Consider the following 19,370-nt stretch of genomic DNA (forward strand, 5'->3'; position numbering starts at 1 on the left):
TTTATTGCTTTACCTTGCCCACAGACTCAAGAGAAGCAGGGCAATCAGAATCAGGACCACCAGAATCACCCAGATGATATTCATATTAATTATTGATTTTCCTGAAAATTCAGACCAAAAGAAAGGAGATCTGGCTTATCAATATGTTCAGTATGTGTGTGTGTGTGTGTGTGTGTGTGTGTGTGTGTGTGTGTGTGTGTGTATGGGTGTGTGTGTGTGTGTGTGTGTGTGTGTGTGTGTGTGTGTGTGTGTGTGTCTGTGTGTGTGTGTGTCTGTGTGTGAAGTTCAATGAGCATAACTTACCAGATCCAACAGTCAGATATAAGGTGGAGTTATGACGTCCTCTTCTGTTCTGGGCTTCACAGTAATAATTCCCACTGTGTTCAGGTCTGACATCAGTGATGGGGAAGATCTGTCCTGATGCTTTTGGTGAGTCTTCATTCTCCTTGTACCAGGTATAATTAGCTGCTGGGTTAGCATCACTGCTACAGGTCAGATTCACTGAACTGCCCTCCACTATCTCACCAGAGGGACTCACTGACACAGAGGGAAGCTTTGGAGCATCTGAAAAAAAGAAAGACATCTTATGAGTCTTTATTCACATTCATTGGTGGCTGGCCAATAGAGGGCACACATGTGGCGCCACACTAGCCACACAGTTTAATTCAGAGTGATCCAGCTTGATAAATTATTTTTTGAGGTTTTAAATGAGTCAAGGAATTAGTTTTTACTTTTTAAGCATTTTGATATAACTTCACATATGAAATTATAGAATATGAAATGAACATAAAAATGAACCTATTTTGTATTCTCTTAACCTTTCCAGCCATGCGACAGAAAGAAGAAGAGAAACTGGAATATTCTGTTCCATGAATAGAAAACCTCAATCAAAATGTCATTGACATTTGTGGTAGTGCAAGTAACCAAAAATCCCAACGTGGAGCATATCAGTGGCGCTCGGTCAATAGAGAGCTTTTGTTCAACACCCCACCAGCCACAAAGCTTAATTATTACTAAATATTTGAAGCAACTATTGTTTTTCATTTTTACACTACCACCACCAAAACTGCTAAATGTTGTTGTACTGGGCAATTTTTACTTGAATTTAAGCTTGTGCTCCCCTTGCATTTCAGGAAAAAAGGCTATTTCTATAGCACTTTTATCCAAAGTACTGCACAATCATTCTGCTGCTCATTCACCCATTCACACTCACATTCAAGCATACACTCAAACACTGATGATGGCAAACTACCATCCAGGGTTCAGGCACAACCATCAGGAGCAATTTAGGGTTCAGTATCTGGCTCAAGGACACTTCAACATGCCAGGAGGAGTTGGGGATCAAACCACCACATCCTGTTTAGTGGACGACCTGCTCTTACCTTCTGAACCACAGCCACCTTGCCCCCTTGTCTAGTAGTACTAGAAATAGTAGGAATTGCAATAAGTGGTAAATATTAATTTTCTAATGTTTTGTACTTACACTGGACATCTATGATTAGAGATGAAGAGTTAATCTGTCCATATTGATTCTCAGACTTGCAGTGGTAGATCCCGCTGTCCTCAGAGCTGATTGAGGTGAAATGATAACTTCCCTGTTGTCCTTGAGTCACTGTTTGGTTCTCCTTGTACCAGGTATAATTAGCTGCTGGGTTAGCATCACTGCTACAGGTCAGATTCACTGAACTGCCCTCCACTATCTCACCAGATGGACTCACTGACACAGGGGGAAGCTTTTGAGCATCTGAAAAACAGAAAGACATCTTATGAGTCTTTATTCACATTCATTGGTGGCTGGCCAATAGAGGGCACACATGCAGCGCCACACCAGCCACACTGTTTAATTCAAAGTGATCCAGCTTGATAAATTATTTATTAAGGTTTTAAATGAGTCAATGAATTAGTTTTTACTTTTTAAGCATTTTGATATAACTTCACATATGAAATTATAAAGTATGATATGAACATAAAAATGAACCTATTTTGTATTCTCTTAACCTTTCCAGCCATGCAACAGAAAGAAGAAGAGAAGCTGGCATATTTTGTTCCATGAATAGAAAACCTCAATCAAAATGTCATTGACATTTGTAGTCATGCAAGTAACCAAAAATCCAAACATGGAGCATAGCAGTGACGCTCAGTCAATAGAAAGCATTTGTTCAGCACCCCACCAGCCACAGAGCATAATTATTACTAAATATTTGAAGCAACTATTGTTTTTCATTTTAACACTACCACCACCAAAATTGCTAAATGTTGCTATACTGGGAAATTTTTGCTTGAATATAAGCTTATGCTCCCCTTGCATTTCAGGAAAAAAGGGCCTAAATAAAAATGTAAATGGCTGTATTTCTACAGTACTTTTATCCAAAATGCTTTACATCGATTCTGCTGCTCATTCACCCATTCACACTCACATTCAAGCATACACTCACACACTGATGATGGCAAACTACCATCCAGGGTTCAGGCACAACCATCAGGAGCAATTTAGGGTTCAGTATCTGGCTCAAGGACACATCAACATGCCGAGAGGGGTTGGGGATCAAACCACCACATGCTGATTAGTGGACAACCCACTCTGCCTTCCGAATCACAGCCACCTTGCCACCTTGTCTAGTAGTACTAGAAATAGTAGGAATTGCAATAAGTGGTAAATAGTAATTTTCTAATGTTTTGTACTTACACTGGACATCTACAATTAGAGATGAAGAGTTGATCTGTCCATATTGATTCTCAGACTTGCAGTGGTAGATCCCACTGTCCTCAGAGCTGATTGAGGTGAAATGATAACTTCCCTGTTGTCCTTGAGTCACTGTTTGGTTCTCCTTGTACCAGGTATAATTAGCTGCTGGGTTAGCATCACTGCTACAGGTTAGAGTCACTGAACTGCCCTCCACTATCTCACGAGAGGGACGCACTGACACAGAGGGAAGCTTTGGAGCATCTGAAAAACAGAAAGACATCTTATGAGTCTTTATTCACATTCATTGGTGGCTGGCCAATAGAGGGCACACATGCAGCACCACACCAGCCACACTGTTTAATTCAGAGTGATCCAGCTTGATAAATTATTTATTAAGGTTTTAAATGAGTCAAGGAATTAGTTTTTACTTTTTAAGCATTTTGATATAACTTCACATATGAAATGACAGAATGTGAAATGAACATAAAAATGAACCTATTTTGTATTCTCTTAACCTTTCCAGCCATGCGACAGAAAGAAGAAGAGAAACTAGAATATTTTGTTCCATGAAAAGAAAACTTCAATCAAAATGTCATTGACATTTGTAGTAATGCAAGTAACCAAAAGTCCAAAGGTGGAGTATAGCAGTGACGCTCTGTCAATAGAGAGCATTTGTTCAGCACCCCACCAGCCACAAAGCTTAATTATTATTAAATATTTGAAGCAACTATTGTTTTTATTAAATATTTGAAGCAACTATTGTTTTCATTAAATATTTGAAGCAACTATTGTTTTTCATTTTTACAGTACCACCACCAAAATTGCTAAATGTTGTTGTACTGGGCGATTTTTGCTCGAATTTAAGCTTGTGCTCCCCTTGCATTTCAGGAAAAAAGGGTATTTCTATAGCACTTTTGTCCGAAGTACCTCACAATGATTCTGCTGCTCATTCACCCATTCACACTCACATTCAAGCATACACTCACACACTGATGATGGCAAACTACCATCCAGGGTTCAGGCACAACCATCAGGAGCAATTTAGGGTTCAGTGTCTTGCTCAAGGACACTTCAACATGACAGGAGGAGTTGGGGATCAAACCACCACATCCTGTTTAGTGGACGACCCGCTCTACCTCCTGGACCACAGCTGCGTTGCCCCCTTGTCTAGTAGTACTAGAAATAGTAGGAATTGCAATAAGTGGTAAATATTAATTTTCTAATGTTTTGTACTTACACTGGACATCTATGATTAGAGATGAGGAGTTGATGTGTCTGTATTGATTCTCAGACTTGCAGTGGTATATCCCGCTGTCCTCAGACCTGATAGAGGTGAAATGATAACTTCCCTGTTGTCCTTGAGTCACTGTTTGGTTCTCCTTGTACCAGGTATAGTTAGTTGCTGGGTTAGCATCACTGTTACAGGTCAGAGTCACTGAACTGCCCTCCACTATCACACTAGAGGGACTCACTGACACAGAGGGAGGCATTGGAGCATCTACAGGAGATGTATCAAAATGAATTAATTATAAAATGAGGATGGACTGCATTACTATAACATGTTGTATTGGAGCTGCTCAGTGAACTAAAGCAGCAGACTGAATGTGAAGCTGTCAAAGCTTAAGAAAGCAGACATGATCAGAAATGTTTGGGTTTTTTTTAAGTTTAACAAGGATGACAAGTCCATTAGCTGCATGTTGCTTTTTCTCACTCACATTTCACATCAATAAAGATGAATTCAGATGTCCTCTTCCCCAGCTGGTTCTCAGCTGTACAGTAATACTCTCCAGAGTCAGAAGACTGGATGGAGCTGAAGACAAGCTGTGGTTCTTTACTGAGAGGTTGAAGGTCTGGGTTTACATTTTTCTTGTACCAGGTGTATTTAGCTGCTGGGTTAGCACCACTGCTACAGGTCAGAGTCACTGAACTGCCCTCCGCTATCTCACCAGATGGACTCACTGACACAGAGGGAAGCTTTGGAGCATCTGAAAAACAGAAAGACATCTTATGAGTCTTTATTCACATTCATTGGTGGCTGGCCAATAGAGGGCACACATGCAGCGCCACACCAGCCACACAGTTTAATTCAGAGTGATCCAGCTTGATAAATTATTTATTAAGGTTTTAAATGAGTCAATGAATTAGTTTTTACTTTTTAAGCATTTTGATATAACTTCACATATGAAATTTTAAAGTATGATATGAACATAAAAATGAACCTATTTTGTATTCTCTTAACCTTTCCAGCCATGCAACAAAAAGAAGAAGAGAAACTGGCATATTTTGTTCCATGAAAAGAAAACCTCAATCAAAATGTCATTGACATTTGTAGTCATGCAAGTAACCAAAAATCCAAACGTGGAGTATAGCAGTGACGCTCAGTCAATAGAAAGCATTTGTTCAGCACCCCACCAGCCACAAAGCTTAATTATTACTAAATATTTGAAGCAACTATTGTTTTTCATTTTCACACTACCACCACCAAAATTGCTAAATGTTGCTATACTGGGAAATTTTTGCTTGAATATAAGCTTTTGCTCCCCTTGCATTTCAGGAAAAAAGGGCCTAAATAAAAATGTAAATGGCTGTATTTCTACAGTACTTTTATCCAAAATGCTTTACATCGATTCTGCTGCTCATTCACCCATTCACACTCACATTCAAGCATACACTCACACACTGATGATGGCAAACTACCATCCAGGGTTCAGGCACAACCATCAGGAGCAATTTAGGGTTCAGTGTCTGGCTCAAGTACACTTCAACATGCCAGGAGGCGTTGGGGATTCAACCACCGCATCCTGTTTAGTGGACGACCTGCTCTACCTTCTGAACAACAGCCGCCTTGCCACCTTGTCTAGTAGTACTAGAAATAGTAGGAATTGCAATAAGTGGTAAATAGTAATTTTCTAATGTTTTGTACTTACACTGGACATCTACAATTAGAGATGAAGAGTTGATCTGTCCATATTGATTCTCAGACTTGCAGTGGTAGATCCCACTGTCCTCAGAGCTGATTGAGGTGAAATGATAACTTCCCTGTTGTCCTTGAGTCACTGTTTGGCTCTCCTTGTACCAGGTATAATTAGCTGCTGGGTTAGCTTCACTGCTACAGGTTAGAGTCACTGAACTGCCCTCCACTATCTCACCAGATGGACGCACTGACACAGAGGGAACCTTTGGAGCATCTGAAAAACAGAAAGACATCTTATGAGTCTTTATTCACATTCATTGGTGGCTGGCCAATAGAGGGCACACATGCAGCACCACACCAGCCACACTGTTTAATTCAGAGTGATCCAGCTTGATAAATTATTTATTAAGGTTTTAATGAGTCAAGGAATTAGTTTTTACTTTTTAAGCATTTTGATATAACTTCACATATGAAATGACAGAATGTGAAATGAACATAAAAATGAACCTATTTTGTATTCTCTTAACCTTTCCAGCCATGCGACAGAAAGAAGAAGAGAAACTAGAATATTTTGTTCCATGAAAAGAAAACTTCAATCAAAATGTCATTGACATTTGTAGTAATGCAAGTAATCAAAAGTCCAAAGGTGGAGTATAGCAGTGACGCTCTGTCAATAGAGAGCATTTGTTCAGCACCCCACCAGCCACAAAGCTTAATTATTATTAAATATTTGAAGCAACTATTGTTTTTATTAAATATTTGAAGCAACTATTGTTTTTCATTTTTACACTACCACCACCAAAATTGCTAAATGTTGTTGTACTGGGTGATTTTTGCTCGAATTTAAGCTTGTGCTCCCCTTGCATTTCAGGAAAGAAGGGTATTTCTATAGCACTTTTGTCCGAAGTACCTCACAATGATTCTGCTGCTCATTCACCCATTCACACTCACATTCAAGCATACACTCACACACTGATGATGGCAAACTACCATCCAGGGTTCAGGCACAACCATCAGGAGCAATTTAGGGTTCAGTATCTTGCTCAAGGACACTTCAACATGACAGGAGGAGTTGGGGATCAAACCACCACATCCTGTTTAGTGGACGACCCGCTCTACCTCCTGGACCACAGCTGCGTTGCCCCCTTGTCTAGTAGTACTAGAAATAGTAGGAATTGCAATAAGTGGTAAATATTAATTTTCTAATGTTTTGTACTTACACTGGACATCTATGATTAGAGATGAGGAGTTGATGTGTCTGTATTGATTCTCAGACTTGCAGTGGTATATCCCGCTGTCCTCAGACCTGATAGAGGTGAAATGATAACTTCCCTGTTGTCCTTGAGTCACTGTTTGGTTCTCCTTGTACCAGGTATAGTTAGTTGCTGGGTTAGCATCACTGCTACAGGTCAGAGTCACTGAACTGCCCTCCACTATCACACTAGAGGGACTCACTGACACAGAGGGAACCTTTGGAGCATCTACAGGAGATGTATCAAAATGAATTAATTATAAAATGAGGATGGACTGCATTACTATAACATGTTGTATTGGAGCTGCTCAGTGAACTAAAGCAGCAGACTGAATGTGAAGCTGTCAAAGCTTAAGAAAGCAGACATGATCAGAAATGTTTGGGTTTTTTTTAAGTTTAACAAGGATGACAAGTCCATTAGCTGCATGTTGCTTTTTCTCACTCACATTTCACATCAATAAAGATGAATTCAGATGTCCTCTTCCCCAGCTGGTTCTCAGCTGTACAGTAATACTCTCCAGAGTCAGAAGACTGGATGGAGCTGAAGACAAGCTGTGGTTCTTTACTGAGAGGTTGAAGGTCTGGATTTACATTCTTCTTGTACCAGGTGTATTTAGCTGCTGGGTTAGCATCACTGCTACAGGTCAGAGTCACTGAACTGCCCTCCACTATCTCACCAGATGGACTCACTGACACAGAGGGAAGCTTTGGAGCATCTGAAGAAGAGAAAGACATCTTATGAGTCTTTATTCACATTCATTGGTGGCTGGCCAATAGAGGGCACACATGCAGCGCCACACCAGCCACACAGTTTAATTCAGAGTGATCCAGCTTGATAAATTATTTATTAAGGTTTTAAATGAGTCAATGAATTAGTTTTTACTTTTTAAGCATTTTGATATAACTTCACATATGAAATTATAGAATATGAAATGAACATAAAAATGAACCTATTTTGTATTCTCTTAACCTTTCCAGCCATGCAACAGAAAGAAGAGAAACTGGAATATTCTGTTCCATGAATAGAAAACCTCAATCAAAATGTCATTGACATTTGTAGTAATGCAAGTAACCAAAAATCCAAACGTGGAGCATAGCAGTGGCGCTCGGTCAATAGAGAGCATTTGTTCAGCACCCCACCAGCCACAAAGCTTAATTAGTATTAAATATTTGAAGCAATTATTGTTTTTCATTTTTACAGTACCAGCACCAAAATTTCTAGATGTTGTTGTACTGGGAAATTTTTGCTTGAATATAAGCTTTTGCTCCCCTTGCATTTCAGGAAAAAAGGGCCTAAATAAAAATATAAATGGCTGTATTTCTACAGTACTTTTATCCAAAACGCTTTAAATCGATTCTGCTGCTCATTCACCCATTCACACTCACATTCAAGCGTACACTCACACACTGATGGTGGCAAACTACCATCCAGGGTTCAGGCACAACCATCAGGAGCAATTTAGGGTTCAGTATCTGGCTCAAGGACACTTCAACATGCCAGGAGGAGTCTACCTCCTGAACCACAGTTGCCTTGCCACCTTGTCTAGTAGTACTAGGTAGTAAATAGTAGGAATTGCAATAAGTGGTAAATAGTAATTTTCTAATGTTTTGTACTTACACTGGACATCTATGATTAGAGATGAAGAGTTGATCTCTCCATATTGATTCTCAGACTTGCAGTGGTAGACCCCGCTGTCCTCAGAGCTGATGGAGGTGAAATGATACATGTTTTCTGGCCCATGAAGCACTGTTTGGTTCTCCTTGTGCCAGGTATAAGTAGCTGCTGGGTTAGCATCACTGCTACAGTTCAGAGTCACTGAACTGCCCTGCACTATCTCACCAGAGGGACTCACTGACACAGAAGGAGGCTTTGGACCATCTGGAAGAGATGTGTTAACAGAGATTATTCGAGGTCAAGGCTGTATTACTGCAGTAGCACATTCAGCGCATATGAAAGGAATGAATAAAACTGCCTCTTCAGCATCTACTGTAGCTGCTATCAATAGTACAAGCTAAAAAAATTTAAAAAAAAACCTCTTCCATTTTTTTATTACCTATCAGCTAAGCTTGTGACAGGCAACACTACTATTTTTATCATTCATTATTATCATTAGCAGTGTGTTCGCTCCTAGAAAATGTATTATTAAATAATTCTATGAGTAATAATATCAAATTATTTAAAAACTATCTGCAAAATTAGTGATATCTGTATCAGTAATACTTGCCCAAAACCACATTTTGTCACTGACGATCAGCCAAAACCTTTCTATGTCTAACCTGGTGCAAAGAAATCATTTATTGCTTTTTTCACTCACATTTCACATTAATAAAGATGTGTTCAGATGTCCTCTTCCCCAGCTGGTTCTCAGCTGTACAGTAATACTCTCCAGAGTCAGAGGACTGGATGGAGCTGAAGATGAGCTGTGGTTCTTTACTGAGAGGTTGAAGGTCTGGATTTTCATTCTTCTTGTACCAGTTATAATTAGCAGCTGGGTTAGCATCACTGCTACAGGTCAGAGTCACTGAACTGCCCTCAATGATATCATCAGAGGGACTCACTGACACAGAGGGAGGCATTGGTGCATCTGTAGGAGATTTAGACATGCATTAAATTGAAGATTAGAATATGTTGTCATGATAGATAATAGAATATTTTAATTCATTTTTTCTCTCTTAGTGTCTTATTGATCATCCCTAGTAGTTGTCACAGTGGCTGTTCACAATGATGATCCTGGAGCTGTTCCAGGTTAGACTGCTACTGGTGGGAACTAACTGCAAATAACAGACCTTTAATAATTCTGCACAGCAGGCAGATCACTTCCTTATTATGTTTTATAAATAATTCTGCTGAATACACATAATGAATTGAATGAAAATAACCCAGAATGGGAAATGAATCATATGTTTCATTTTGAGGGGAACAAAGCTGGGCTCTTATTAATAGTTTAATTGGGCTGACCCCATCAATTAAAATATACAACACTCTTCCTCCTGATGGCTGTTTATACTCACAGCTGTTGCATTATCAACTGCATAATTTTTCACAGAATTAAACATATCTTCAGATACATTTGTGTTCCAATCCTGTTGCAGAAACTATTTCAGTTGTAGTAGTTTAAAGTCCAGTTTAAAGTCATGCTGTTATATCAAGCCTTTCAAATTTACTGCTACTGAACTGAGGTCTGTGTAAAGCAATGAGTCTGACATAAAATAAGTCTTCATAATCTAGTAACTCCTATAAAAAGGTTTACTATGAAAAAAAAATTACATGACATCATCAGTGGACGTATTAGAGCATCTCAATAACAAATATTATAACTCCCAAAACATTAAATGTAGCAGCAACATACAGTATTTTCTATACTGCAAATATTTCAGAATCACAAAATTTCACCTAATAGGAAAGAATTTCAACATGTTAAATCACAACATATCTGACAATTGCTTTTCTTGAGTCTGCATAAAGATTTTGAGGACTTCAGTATGATTACATCTGATATTATAATGGAGTTTTAAAAAAAAAAGAAAGAAAAAGGTGAACTTGGTGTCAGTGTGTGTGTGTCCTGACACAGTGAACTAAACTCACACACTGAAGGAGAGCTGTAATCCTCATGTCCTTTTAAAGCACAGGAGACGTTGTCACCAGCATTAAACTGCCCTGAATAAAGAGAAGTTTCCTCATTCATAACTTTCTGTCCGTTCTTGAACCAGATGTAAGAAATACGACCTGCTGGACTGCAGCTGCTGAGACATTTCAGCTCTGCCTCGGTACAAGACTGATGGACTGTTATTGTGATCACCTGCACCTGGAGAGCTGAATATGAGAACAAGAACAATATTATCATCATTAGCTTTAAATTATCATAGACATACCTGCACATCAAGCCATCTGTTACAATTCCTAGAAGTAGTGAAGGTCATTAGTAACTGTACTTAATATGTATGTATGCAATGTTATGGCAATTGATCATTAGCAACAATTTCAGTGTTTTTAAAAGTAGTAATGTTTGTGTATTTTTATCAGTTTGTGTTCATCAGTACCTGTGACAGTCAGAGTTGTTCCAGGTAAACTACTCCCCCATTCAAAGCTTGGTGTTTTGAATGTGAAGTGATACTGGGCTGAATCGCTCTCTCTCAGGTCAGAGATTCTCAGAGTGGAGCGTCCTCTCTCTGTTTCAAGGACCCGAACACGACCTGCATACTGGGAGTCTTCACTAAGGTCCTCAGGCTGTGAGGGATTCTGCCACTGATGACTATGCTCAGGATTGAACCAAAATTTTGATGTGATAGATTTATAGTATGTGCTGGAACTACTGTATGTGCAGGAAATGTCCACTGATGATCCTCTGAAGGCACAGATGCTTCTGTCAGTGTAAATCACTCTGTTGCAGGACTGACCATGGACACCTGAAAGATAAAATTAATTTCAAACAGAACAGTTATAATAACAATACATTTTGTTTATAAAGGGCTTTTCAGGGTACTCATAGACATTTAACATAAGTGAAAAGGATCATAAAAAAACAACAAACTAAAAGCACAAAGTAACACGCAACATTAATTACACATTAAAAGCAGGTCTGAAAAGGTGAGTTTTGATTAGTGTTTTAAACAGACAGGTCAGTGCAGTCTCATCTGTGTGTGTGTGTGTGTGTGTTTGTGTGTGTGTGTGTGTGTGTGTGTGTGTGTGTGTGTGTGTGTGTGTGTGTGTGTGTGTGTGTGTGTGTGTTTTGGTGGGATGAGGGATGTTTTCCCAGATCTTTTCTTTTCAACAAGGCTCAACAGGAAATCCTGTTTTTCACATGATTAATGCTGGTTCACCCAAATCACAAAAAAACATATTTTCTCTCTTATTTGTAGTGTCTTGTCACAAATACAGCTGTTATTTAACTTTTAGATCAACCTCAAGACTATGTAGATAGACGGAATTTAGTTTGTGGTTGAAAATCATGTTTGAAAATTGTTTTGGTTACTCTGAATCATCCACAGACATATCTGTCAATGATTTCCATTGGATCTACTTTCTACTCAAGATAAAAACTGTCCACAACAAGGTCTGTAGATTATCCAAAGTAATTGTAAGACACATAGATCCATAGTTTTTCAAATATAAGCTTTCAATGATTTAAGCAGTACAAACAATATTCAACTCACTTTTATCGTATTGGAATGGCAGCAGACTTTTCAAGGTTCAAAATCTGAGCACATGAAACTGTAACTATTCACATGGTTAGAAAGGGAGCAAGTCAGAAAATATGTTTTTTATATTTTGAGTGAACTGATGTTTTAAATGTACAGTAAGCTCTTATTTTACATTTATGTCACAGTCAAAACTGTGAATAAGATATGAGAATGTAACATGTAAAATCTCATGGGGATGTGGTTTGGTTTTGATCCACTTCTATGTCAATGTTTGAATCACATGCTGCCCCTGAATCACATGTAAATACAAGGTGTAGTACAATAGGTTAAAGGCTCCACTAGATGTGGTTAGTTTAGTGAGAGACTGTGTTGTAAACTCACACACTGAAGGAGCAGGATGATGCTCAAATCCTTTTACAGCGCAGGAATAGCTGTCTGATGAGTCAAGGTACACGGTATAAATAGAAGGTGTTTCATCCTGAATTTTCTGTCCATTCGTGTACCAGATGAAGGAAGAATGATCAGGTAGACGACATCTGCTGTGACACTTCAGCTCTGCCCAGGTAGAATACTGAGAGGCTCTGCTCACCATCACTTGCAGATTTGGATCTGCGGGGAAAAAAAGAGACATTTGTACATCACAAATAACTAAACCAAAGGCAGACAGTTAAAATGACAGTTCATATAAGTGACCAACTAAACTGGTGGATCACTAAACAAAAACTTGTACACATAATGATGAAAATCCTTCAATCACAATCGATATTAAATGAAATTCATGTCCATTAGTTCAGCCAAACACACCATTTATTAGTCATCAGCTTGTTTAAATGTACTGCATCAGTGTTTGTTTTCATCAGTGTTATTTTAGACAAAACTGTCAACAAACACATGCAAACACACACAGATACATTCATATTATTATTTTCTAGATATTGAACATTTGGAAATTAACATGTGAATGAAAATGTTACCTGTGACAGTCAAAGAGACTCCAGGTAAACCAGTAAATCTCCCTCCTGATTGGTTTGTTATGAACCTGAACTTGTACACAGCTGAGTCGCTCTCTCTCAGGTCTGTGATTCTCAGAGTGCAGTTGTTCTTATCACAGTGATACTGAACACGACCTGAATACTCTGAGTCTGTTCTCAGATCCACAGGTTCAGCGCCTTTCATTTTAGTGAACCAGAATGTTTTCTCAACTGTAGTATCAAGGCCATCTTTTCTGAGTGGGTATCTGTAGGTGCAGCGTATGTCCACTGTTGATCCTTTCAACACACACATCTCAGTAAAAGTGTAAGTCACTCCCATGGCATACTGTCCCTGTATCACTGTAACACAGAGCACATCAGAAACCACAATCAGACTCATAACACAACAACAACAGTGTTTCAACTGTAGTCAAGGTACCAAGACGATGTGGGCGGGGGCAGCTTGTGGCATAGGCCACATAGATGACGGAGGGGGACGCCAAATGAGTGGCACATGACAAGTGTGCTTGTATACAGCTTTCAGAAATATGCACTTGTTCTCCTTTCTCGTTTTTTCCTCTTTTTCCCCATTGACTTGGATGGGTTTTCATCTGGTTTGATTTTCAAGGCTTTACCGGTCAGTTTTCACCTGAAAGCCACCAAACTCTCACTGAATGGTCCCTGAAACCCATTTGCCTATTTGTTTCAAGGAGTTGGAGGACATTTTCTGGGCTGGAGGTACCATTGCTGCACTTCATTTATTGTGAATTCATTTTTATTTTGAAACACTTGGACTGGAGGTGCTACTTTTGCATTTTTTTAGGGGCGCCAATTGCTCTGAAATGGCAGAATAATCGGGATTAACATTTTGGCTATTATCATGCAGCCCTACTAGCCCCATCCACCATTACGCCCACCCCCTTGTAGGGAAGGGGGTCTCCAATCTAAAATCTCACCTAGGGCATCAACATATCTGGGAGAGGACAACCTGGGCAAACTTCAAACTTCATAACAAGTGCTGATTTATTGCAAACATTGTCTGAAGTTCCTCATCGTGCATCTATCTAGCTAGAAGTGATCTCAGGTATTTTCAGTAGCCCTACTTTTCTTCTGTAGCGCTCATTGCTAATGTTAAAAGTATCAACCTTTCTCTGAGAATAGAGCAGAGCAGATCATAAAGTTGTTTTGTCTGTCATTAGGGATTTTCTTACATCAGCTTTGAACAAGGCTACATACTATATATAAAGTTTCAACGTAGTTTCTGGTTTATGCAGACAGACAAAGTGGTCAGTTGAATATATACAGTCAGTTTTTACTGTAATGGAGCAGTGGTAGATATGCTCTGTACAGCTCCTCTCTGTGCACTGTGGCAGAACATCATGCAGTCTGTTTACTGACTTTTTAAGCTGAAGGTTATTTATAATAAGGGTTTTTTACATGGAAACATGCTTTGCTTGGTTGCTCTCCTTTCTGTGGTCAGGGTGCTGCAGGGTGTGAATGGAAACTGTAGAGAAATGAGACTGGGGTGTGGCAGCTATTGTGATGTGTAAATAATAAAAGGCACATCACTTTTATACTGAAATGGCAGAGGTCAGAACATAGGTTCACAGCTAAGTAAGACTTATTATACTTCTACGTTGATTTGTAAAGTTTAGTCCTAATGTATGATGATATAGACCAGAAATGTTGATGTAGGCCAGTAAAGGTTAAATAAGACTAAGATTCTACAACCATTGAGTCTGTAAAGAGGTGCTTTCAGCAAAATGTCTTCATGCTAAAATGCTCACAATCTTAGTTTGATGTGTAAGCATATTGACGTTTGCAAATTATTACTGAACACAAAGTACAACTGAAATTGGTTGGAATGTGGTTAGTTTAGCAGGTATTTAGTCATGAACAAAGGTTTTTTGAACACATTTTAATGTTGACCTGATGGTGGCGCTGGAGGGAAAAGTCAGAGTGTCTCAGATGTTTATGGGACTCATTGCAAATCATGAATTTCTGTGCAAAATTTTATTCCAATTCATCTAGTAAATGTTGGATATCTGTACCAATTGTCATGGCTATTGTTCCAATACTTGTCGAGACGTTTCACTAAAAGACAAAAAATGTCAACCTGCTGATGACACTAGATGTTCACATAAGTCAGTAGGATTCATCTTAAGGGAACCATGAATGTCTGCACAACATTTCATTTCTGATTTTGCAGTTTGGACCAAAGTAGTGAACAGTGTGCAGCTCCCTTCAGCTTTACAGAGCTTTACACAAGTTTCATGTCCAACTGCAACGTTACTGTTTTGGTTCTCTCAGTGCTCTTGTAGCATCGTTTTCAGCTGCAGCAGCTTTTCTTAGAGAAAAAGCTCTAAAAGCCCTCTGTGCACTACCTCCAAATGAATAATAATGTTGCTCCATAACTGCTGGATGTGTAATAAGCAACTGTTTGCTAACAGGTTCAACATATCTAATTAAAAGGTGATGATATGTCAGTGTTGTGTTCACTCAGTGCTACAAAAGTCCTTCAAAATCCCTAAAATGTTGACTTTACACTGGTATGATGTCATGCACTTTAAAATTGCTTATTTAGGCTCTGGGACAAATTGGCAGCAAGGCAATATCCAGATATCTTAATACATCCATAGTTTACACATGGTGGTCCACGTACATGGGAAATATCTGGCTCTTCGGCAGCTAAAAGCTAGCCACCAGCTAGTCTCTTACTGACATATAGCTTACAGTGATTTCATATCTTTTTACACTGCATTTCCTATGGTACGTAATTACTTGTGAGAAAGACATGCTGGCTCATTTTATTTTCACTTGTATTTCTTGTAACAGTGTGCTATCAGGGAACAAGTCACCATCAAATTCACTGTAATGCTTACAGGGGGCGCTGGCTTAAACCAGCCAGTTTAGAGGACTTCCGCAAGATGTTGAAGTTCCACAAAAAAGATTATTTACAAGATTTTTTCTTTGTTAATGTAAATCAGTCATAATTTCCATCTATCCCACATGACATGAACACAATTTCTTTACGATGCTGCTGACAGAAATAGCTTCTAAAGATTTGAACTGGAATAAAGAGAAGTGAATGTCTGGTGTTGTCAGGTTTTAAAAGGTCCGCATCAAATTATCACACACATTAAATTTAGAAAAGTGGTGATCTGGTAAACCATTCAATACTCACAACCCTCCTGTGAATTTCTGAAGTGTGCTAACTGCCTTAAAATGTAAATGTAGATGCACAGTACCTTGTACAGAGAGAAGGAAGATGACAAATCCACTTGCTGCTGCTGTTAAAGTCATAGCTGCTCCTCTAATCTCTGTCTGTTAAATGACATCCGCAAGTAGATCTTGTACATGAGAAGTACCGTGTGTCAGTTAGTCACAATAAACGTCTCTACAGCAGAAAAAGGACGGCGCCGCCTTGAAAAAAAGTTCATGTGGTCTGTGGTTCTCACAATTGAATTAATAAAAGACCACCAAGACCCTATCTTCCTTCCTCTTTACCTTATTAATATGCATGAACAGACGAATGCATGTAAATCCCCAAGCTGAAATGAAGAAACGATACTGTTATTTTCAAAACTATGCATTAACTTTTTTAAAAAACTAGCGTCAGGTTCAATTTATTTACAGTCCAAGTTCATGTGAGAACTGTGCCGTAAATAAAGATATAATGTATGTGAGGCACTGTGGCCCTGGTGTATTGTGTAAACTTAAAAAGGGAAAGTGAAACTCTGATTAGATAACTTTGTTTTCATTTGTTTAACCATCTAATTTCCATAGTGTTACGAGAAAAGCTCTACATTGTTCAGTTACTGTTACTCAGCCTGAGAGTTGATGAATGTGTTTACATTACCTGAAGGATATAGTGTGGTAATAATAGGTTGTGTTTAATGTTGTGAAAGGACTGTACAAGGTTAGTGCAGAGGAAAAAGTTTTAATTACCATTGAGAGCCAATGTAAAGATGTAGTGGGCTTCTCATACATTAGAGCTTCCTGTTTCCTGTTCAAAGGAACATCTGAGCCAGCCCACTTGATCGTACCATTTATAAACCTGCTTCACGCATTATTACAGACGGTTGGTACATTGCTTCAAAACTCCTCAGAATAGAAAGTGCTGATTACTGCAGTCACTGTCACCAAAATGTATATATGTTGTAAATAATTGCATCATATCTGGGTTATGCATAAGTGTAGAAAGCTAAAGGGGGAAACAAACAGAAAAACTGTTCAGTTTTACAGAATACAAATGAACTCATACAGTCTAAAGGTGCAGTCAGAGACAACACAGGCAATACGACCTGTGTACATTTCTGCAGCTTAACTGAACAGGATGAAAGCCAAAGTAATTCTGAATAGACTGTGGCAAATTAAAGTGTCTGTTTTGCCTCCTCTCTGTGGTCAGGTTCCTGCAGGGGTGTGAGAGCAAACTGCAGGGAAACGTATAGAACACCGAGTCACAATCAATTATTCACAGCTGTTATGTAGAAAAAAAAGATAAGCAAAAGAAATGCCTCAGAATACAAAATTGTCCTCACTTTTTTCTCTGAGATATAAATCCTACTTGTGTCTGTTTGATGTGCTAGAAATGTTTTTTTGAAGAAACGGTCAACAGAAAAAAAAGGCTGAGTTGACAGTTGACAGCTAGAGAGCAGAATGGGGATTTCTGGTGTCACAGCAGTGGGCTTTTTTTTTTTTTTTTTACTGGCTTTTGGTTGTGCACTTTAATAGCACAAATTATATTTTGTTTTTACGTTTTACCAATACAGGCAGTTGTAGTTGAAATGCACTACAAAACACTTCAAGATCAACATTTAACCATCATTGACTTTGTTTTGTCTCAAGTTGGGCTGTGATATATCACAACACAGAAGAAAACAAGAACAAATGTCTATATCTATGTTTGATGCACCATCATGGGCCATAAAGTGTCCCTCATATACTGTTTTCCCTTCATTTAAAAAAGATTACAATTACACTGGGTGCACATCATGATATTGACTGTATTTTTCAGAGGCAATGTAAGCATAAAAACAAAATCAATAATTATATAAAACCCAAAGAGGAAATGTATAAATCAGCAAGTGTCCAATACAAAGATGACTTACCTGCTTGCTCTCATTTAGACGTGTGTCAGTGTTCGCAATAAAGGAAATTGACTATGGCTCAATTCAAGATTTGGCGCTAGAAACACTAGAGGGTTTTTATTTGAAACGACACAGGAAGTGGCGACACTGAATCAGTCAGGGACAGACATTAGCGTTTATGGCTGGTACTTGAGGTTATTATATAGTTAGTTACTATGTCGGGCAGGAAATCCGGTGTGGTATCATTTTGAGAGGGACAAACCCAAGAAGGTGACATGCAAACCCTGCAGGCAAATATTCACCTATCACTCGTCAACCTCAAACATGATAGTCTAACATTAGCCACTTAGCATGGCCGCTGTAACGTTAGATAGCCTAAATAAATAATATATTGTCATTTATCATGCAACGACCAGTCGACTAATGGCTTGAACTATTAGTGGACTAGGAAAACCTTTAGTTGGGGGCAGCCCTACAAATCTCCAATCCAATCTCCAGTCCAATCTATGAAGATTTTTACTTTTCAATGTTTTATTACAGAAAGTATATGAACCCCATGACCAAAATAGTCATACATTCTGTCATTGTGTCACTTATGGATGAAATTATAGTGAAAATAAATTACTCCACTTTTGCTGGGGACCCCTTGGCACCCCCACAAGGACCCCTGGTGGTCCCAGGAACCCACTTTGACAACCACCGTGCTAAACCTTTCTCAGCCTAAATTGTACTTTGTCAGATATAGCTGAAGCTAAAATACTGCAACATGCATACCTACAGTCATCAAGTTAACATATTTAGTATGTCATTCTATGTTAGCATTGCACTCTGAGTGGCACTGAGTTGAGCTGATGTTAGCATGTCAATGGTACATGCAAACCATGCCAAACACTGAAGCAAATTGTAGCTTGTTAACCTGCTGGTGCTATAATAACAGCATTACTGATACGATAACATATTGTACCAATAAATAAATGGCTAAGGCATTATTTAAAAGCAAGCAGAAACAGGATGTCTTTAAACACTATTAGATGTAGACTATATGATTTTTGCTTCAATAACCAGCCTGGCACTGAAAACAACATGAATATTGATGCCTCAGACCAGCCAAAATCCCTTGTTTAAGAAAACTCTGTATACCCCAATTTCATCCTAGTTTGGTCTAGTCCAGTGTACATATTCATTGATTGTCTGAATTACACATATTGTTGGTAACACTGTTACCAATCTGCCATTCTGTGTTTTCCAGTAGCGTACACTTTCTCACTTCCTCTGTCCATCAATGTTAAGTTTAGAGTTAAATTTAGAGAAAGAG

At 38.7% G+C, this 19,370-nt stretch overlaps 1 protein-coding gene across 1 annotated transcript; it reads right to left on the reverse strand.

Moving 5' to 3' along the window:
* Nucleotides 1-1,457: 1,457 nt before the first annotated feature.
* LOC137180484 (sialoadhesin-like) lies at nucleotides 1,458-17,345 on the reverse strand. The gene is made up of 12 exons (XM_067585875.1): nucleotides 16,214-17,345; nucleotides 12,969-13,325; nucleotides 10,439-10,666; nucleotides 9,168-9,437; nucleotides 8,471-8,731; nucleotides 7,299-7,568; nucleotides 6,821-7,081; nucleotides 5,614-5,874; nucleotides 4,633-4,671; nucleotides 3,924-4,184; nucleotides 2,687-2,947; nucleotides 1,458-1,744 (listed from the first exon to the last, which is right to left on the reverse strand). The coding sequence occupies exons 1-12, from the start codon at nucleotides 16,266-16,268 to the stop codon at nucleotides 1,458-1,460; spliced, it is 2,811 nt and encodes a 936-aa protein (XP_067441976.1). The 5' UTR covers nucleotides 16,269-17,345.
* Between the last annotated feature and the right edge of the window lie 2,025 nt (nucleotides 17,346-19,370).

Source organism: Thunnus thynnus, chromosome 3 (assembly GCF_963924715.1).
Source record: "Thunnus thynnus chromosome 3, fThuThy2.1, whole genome shotgun sequence".
Classification (NCBI taxonomy): domain Eukaryota; kingdom Metazoa; phylum Chordata; class Actinopteri; order Scombriformes; family Scombridae; genus Thunnus; species Thunnus thynnus.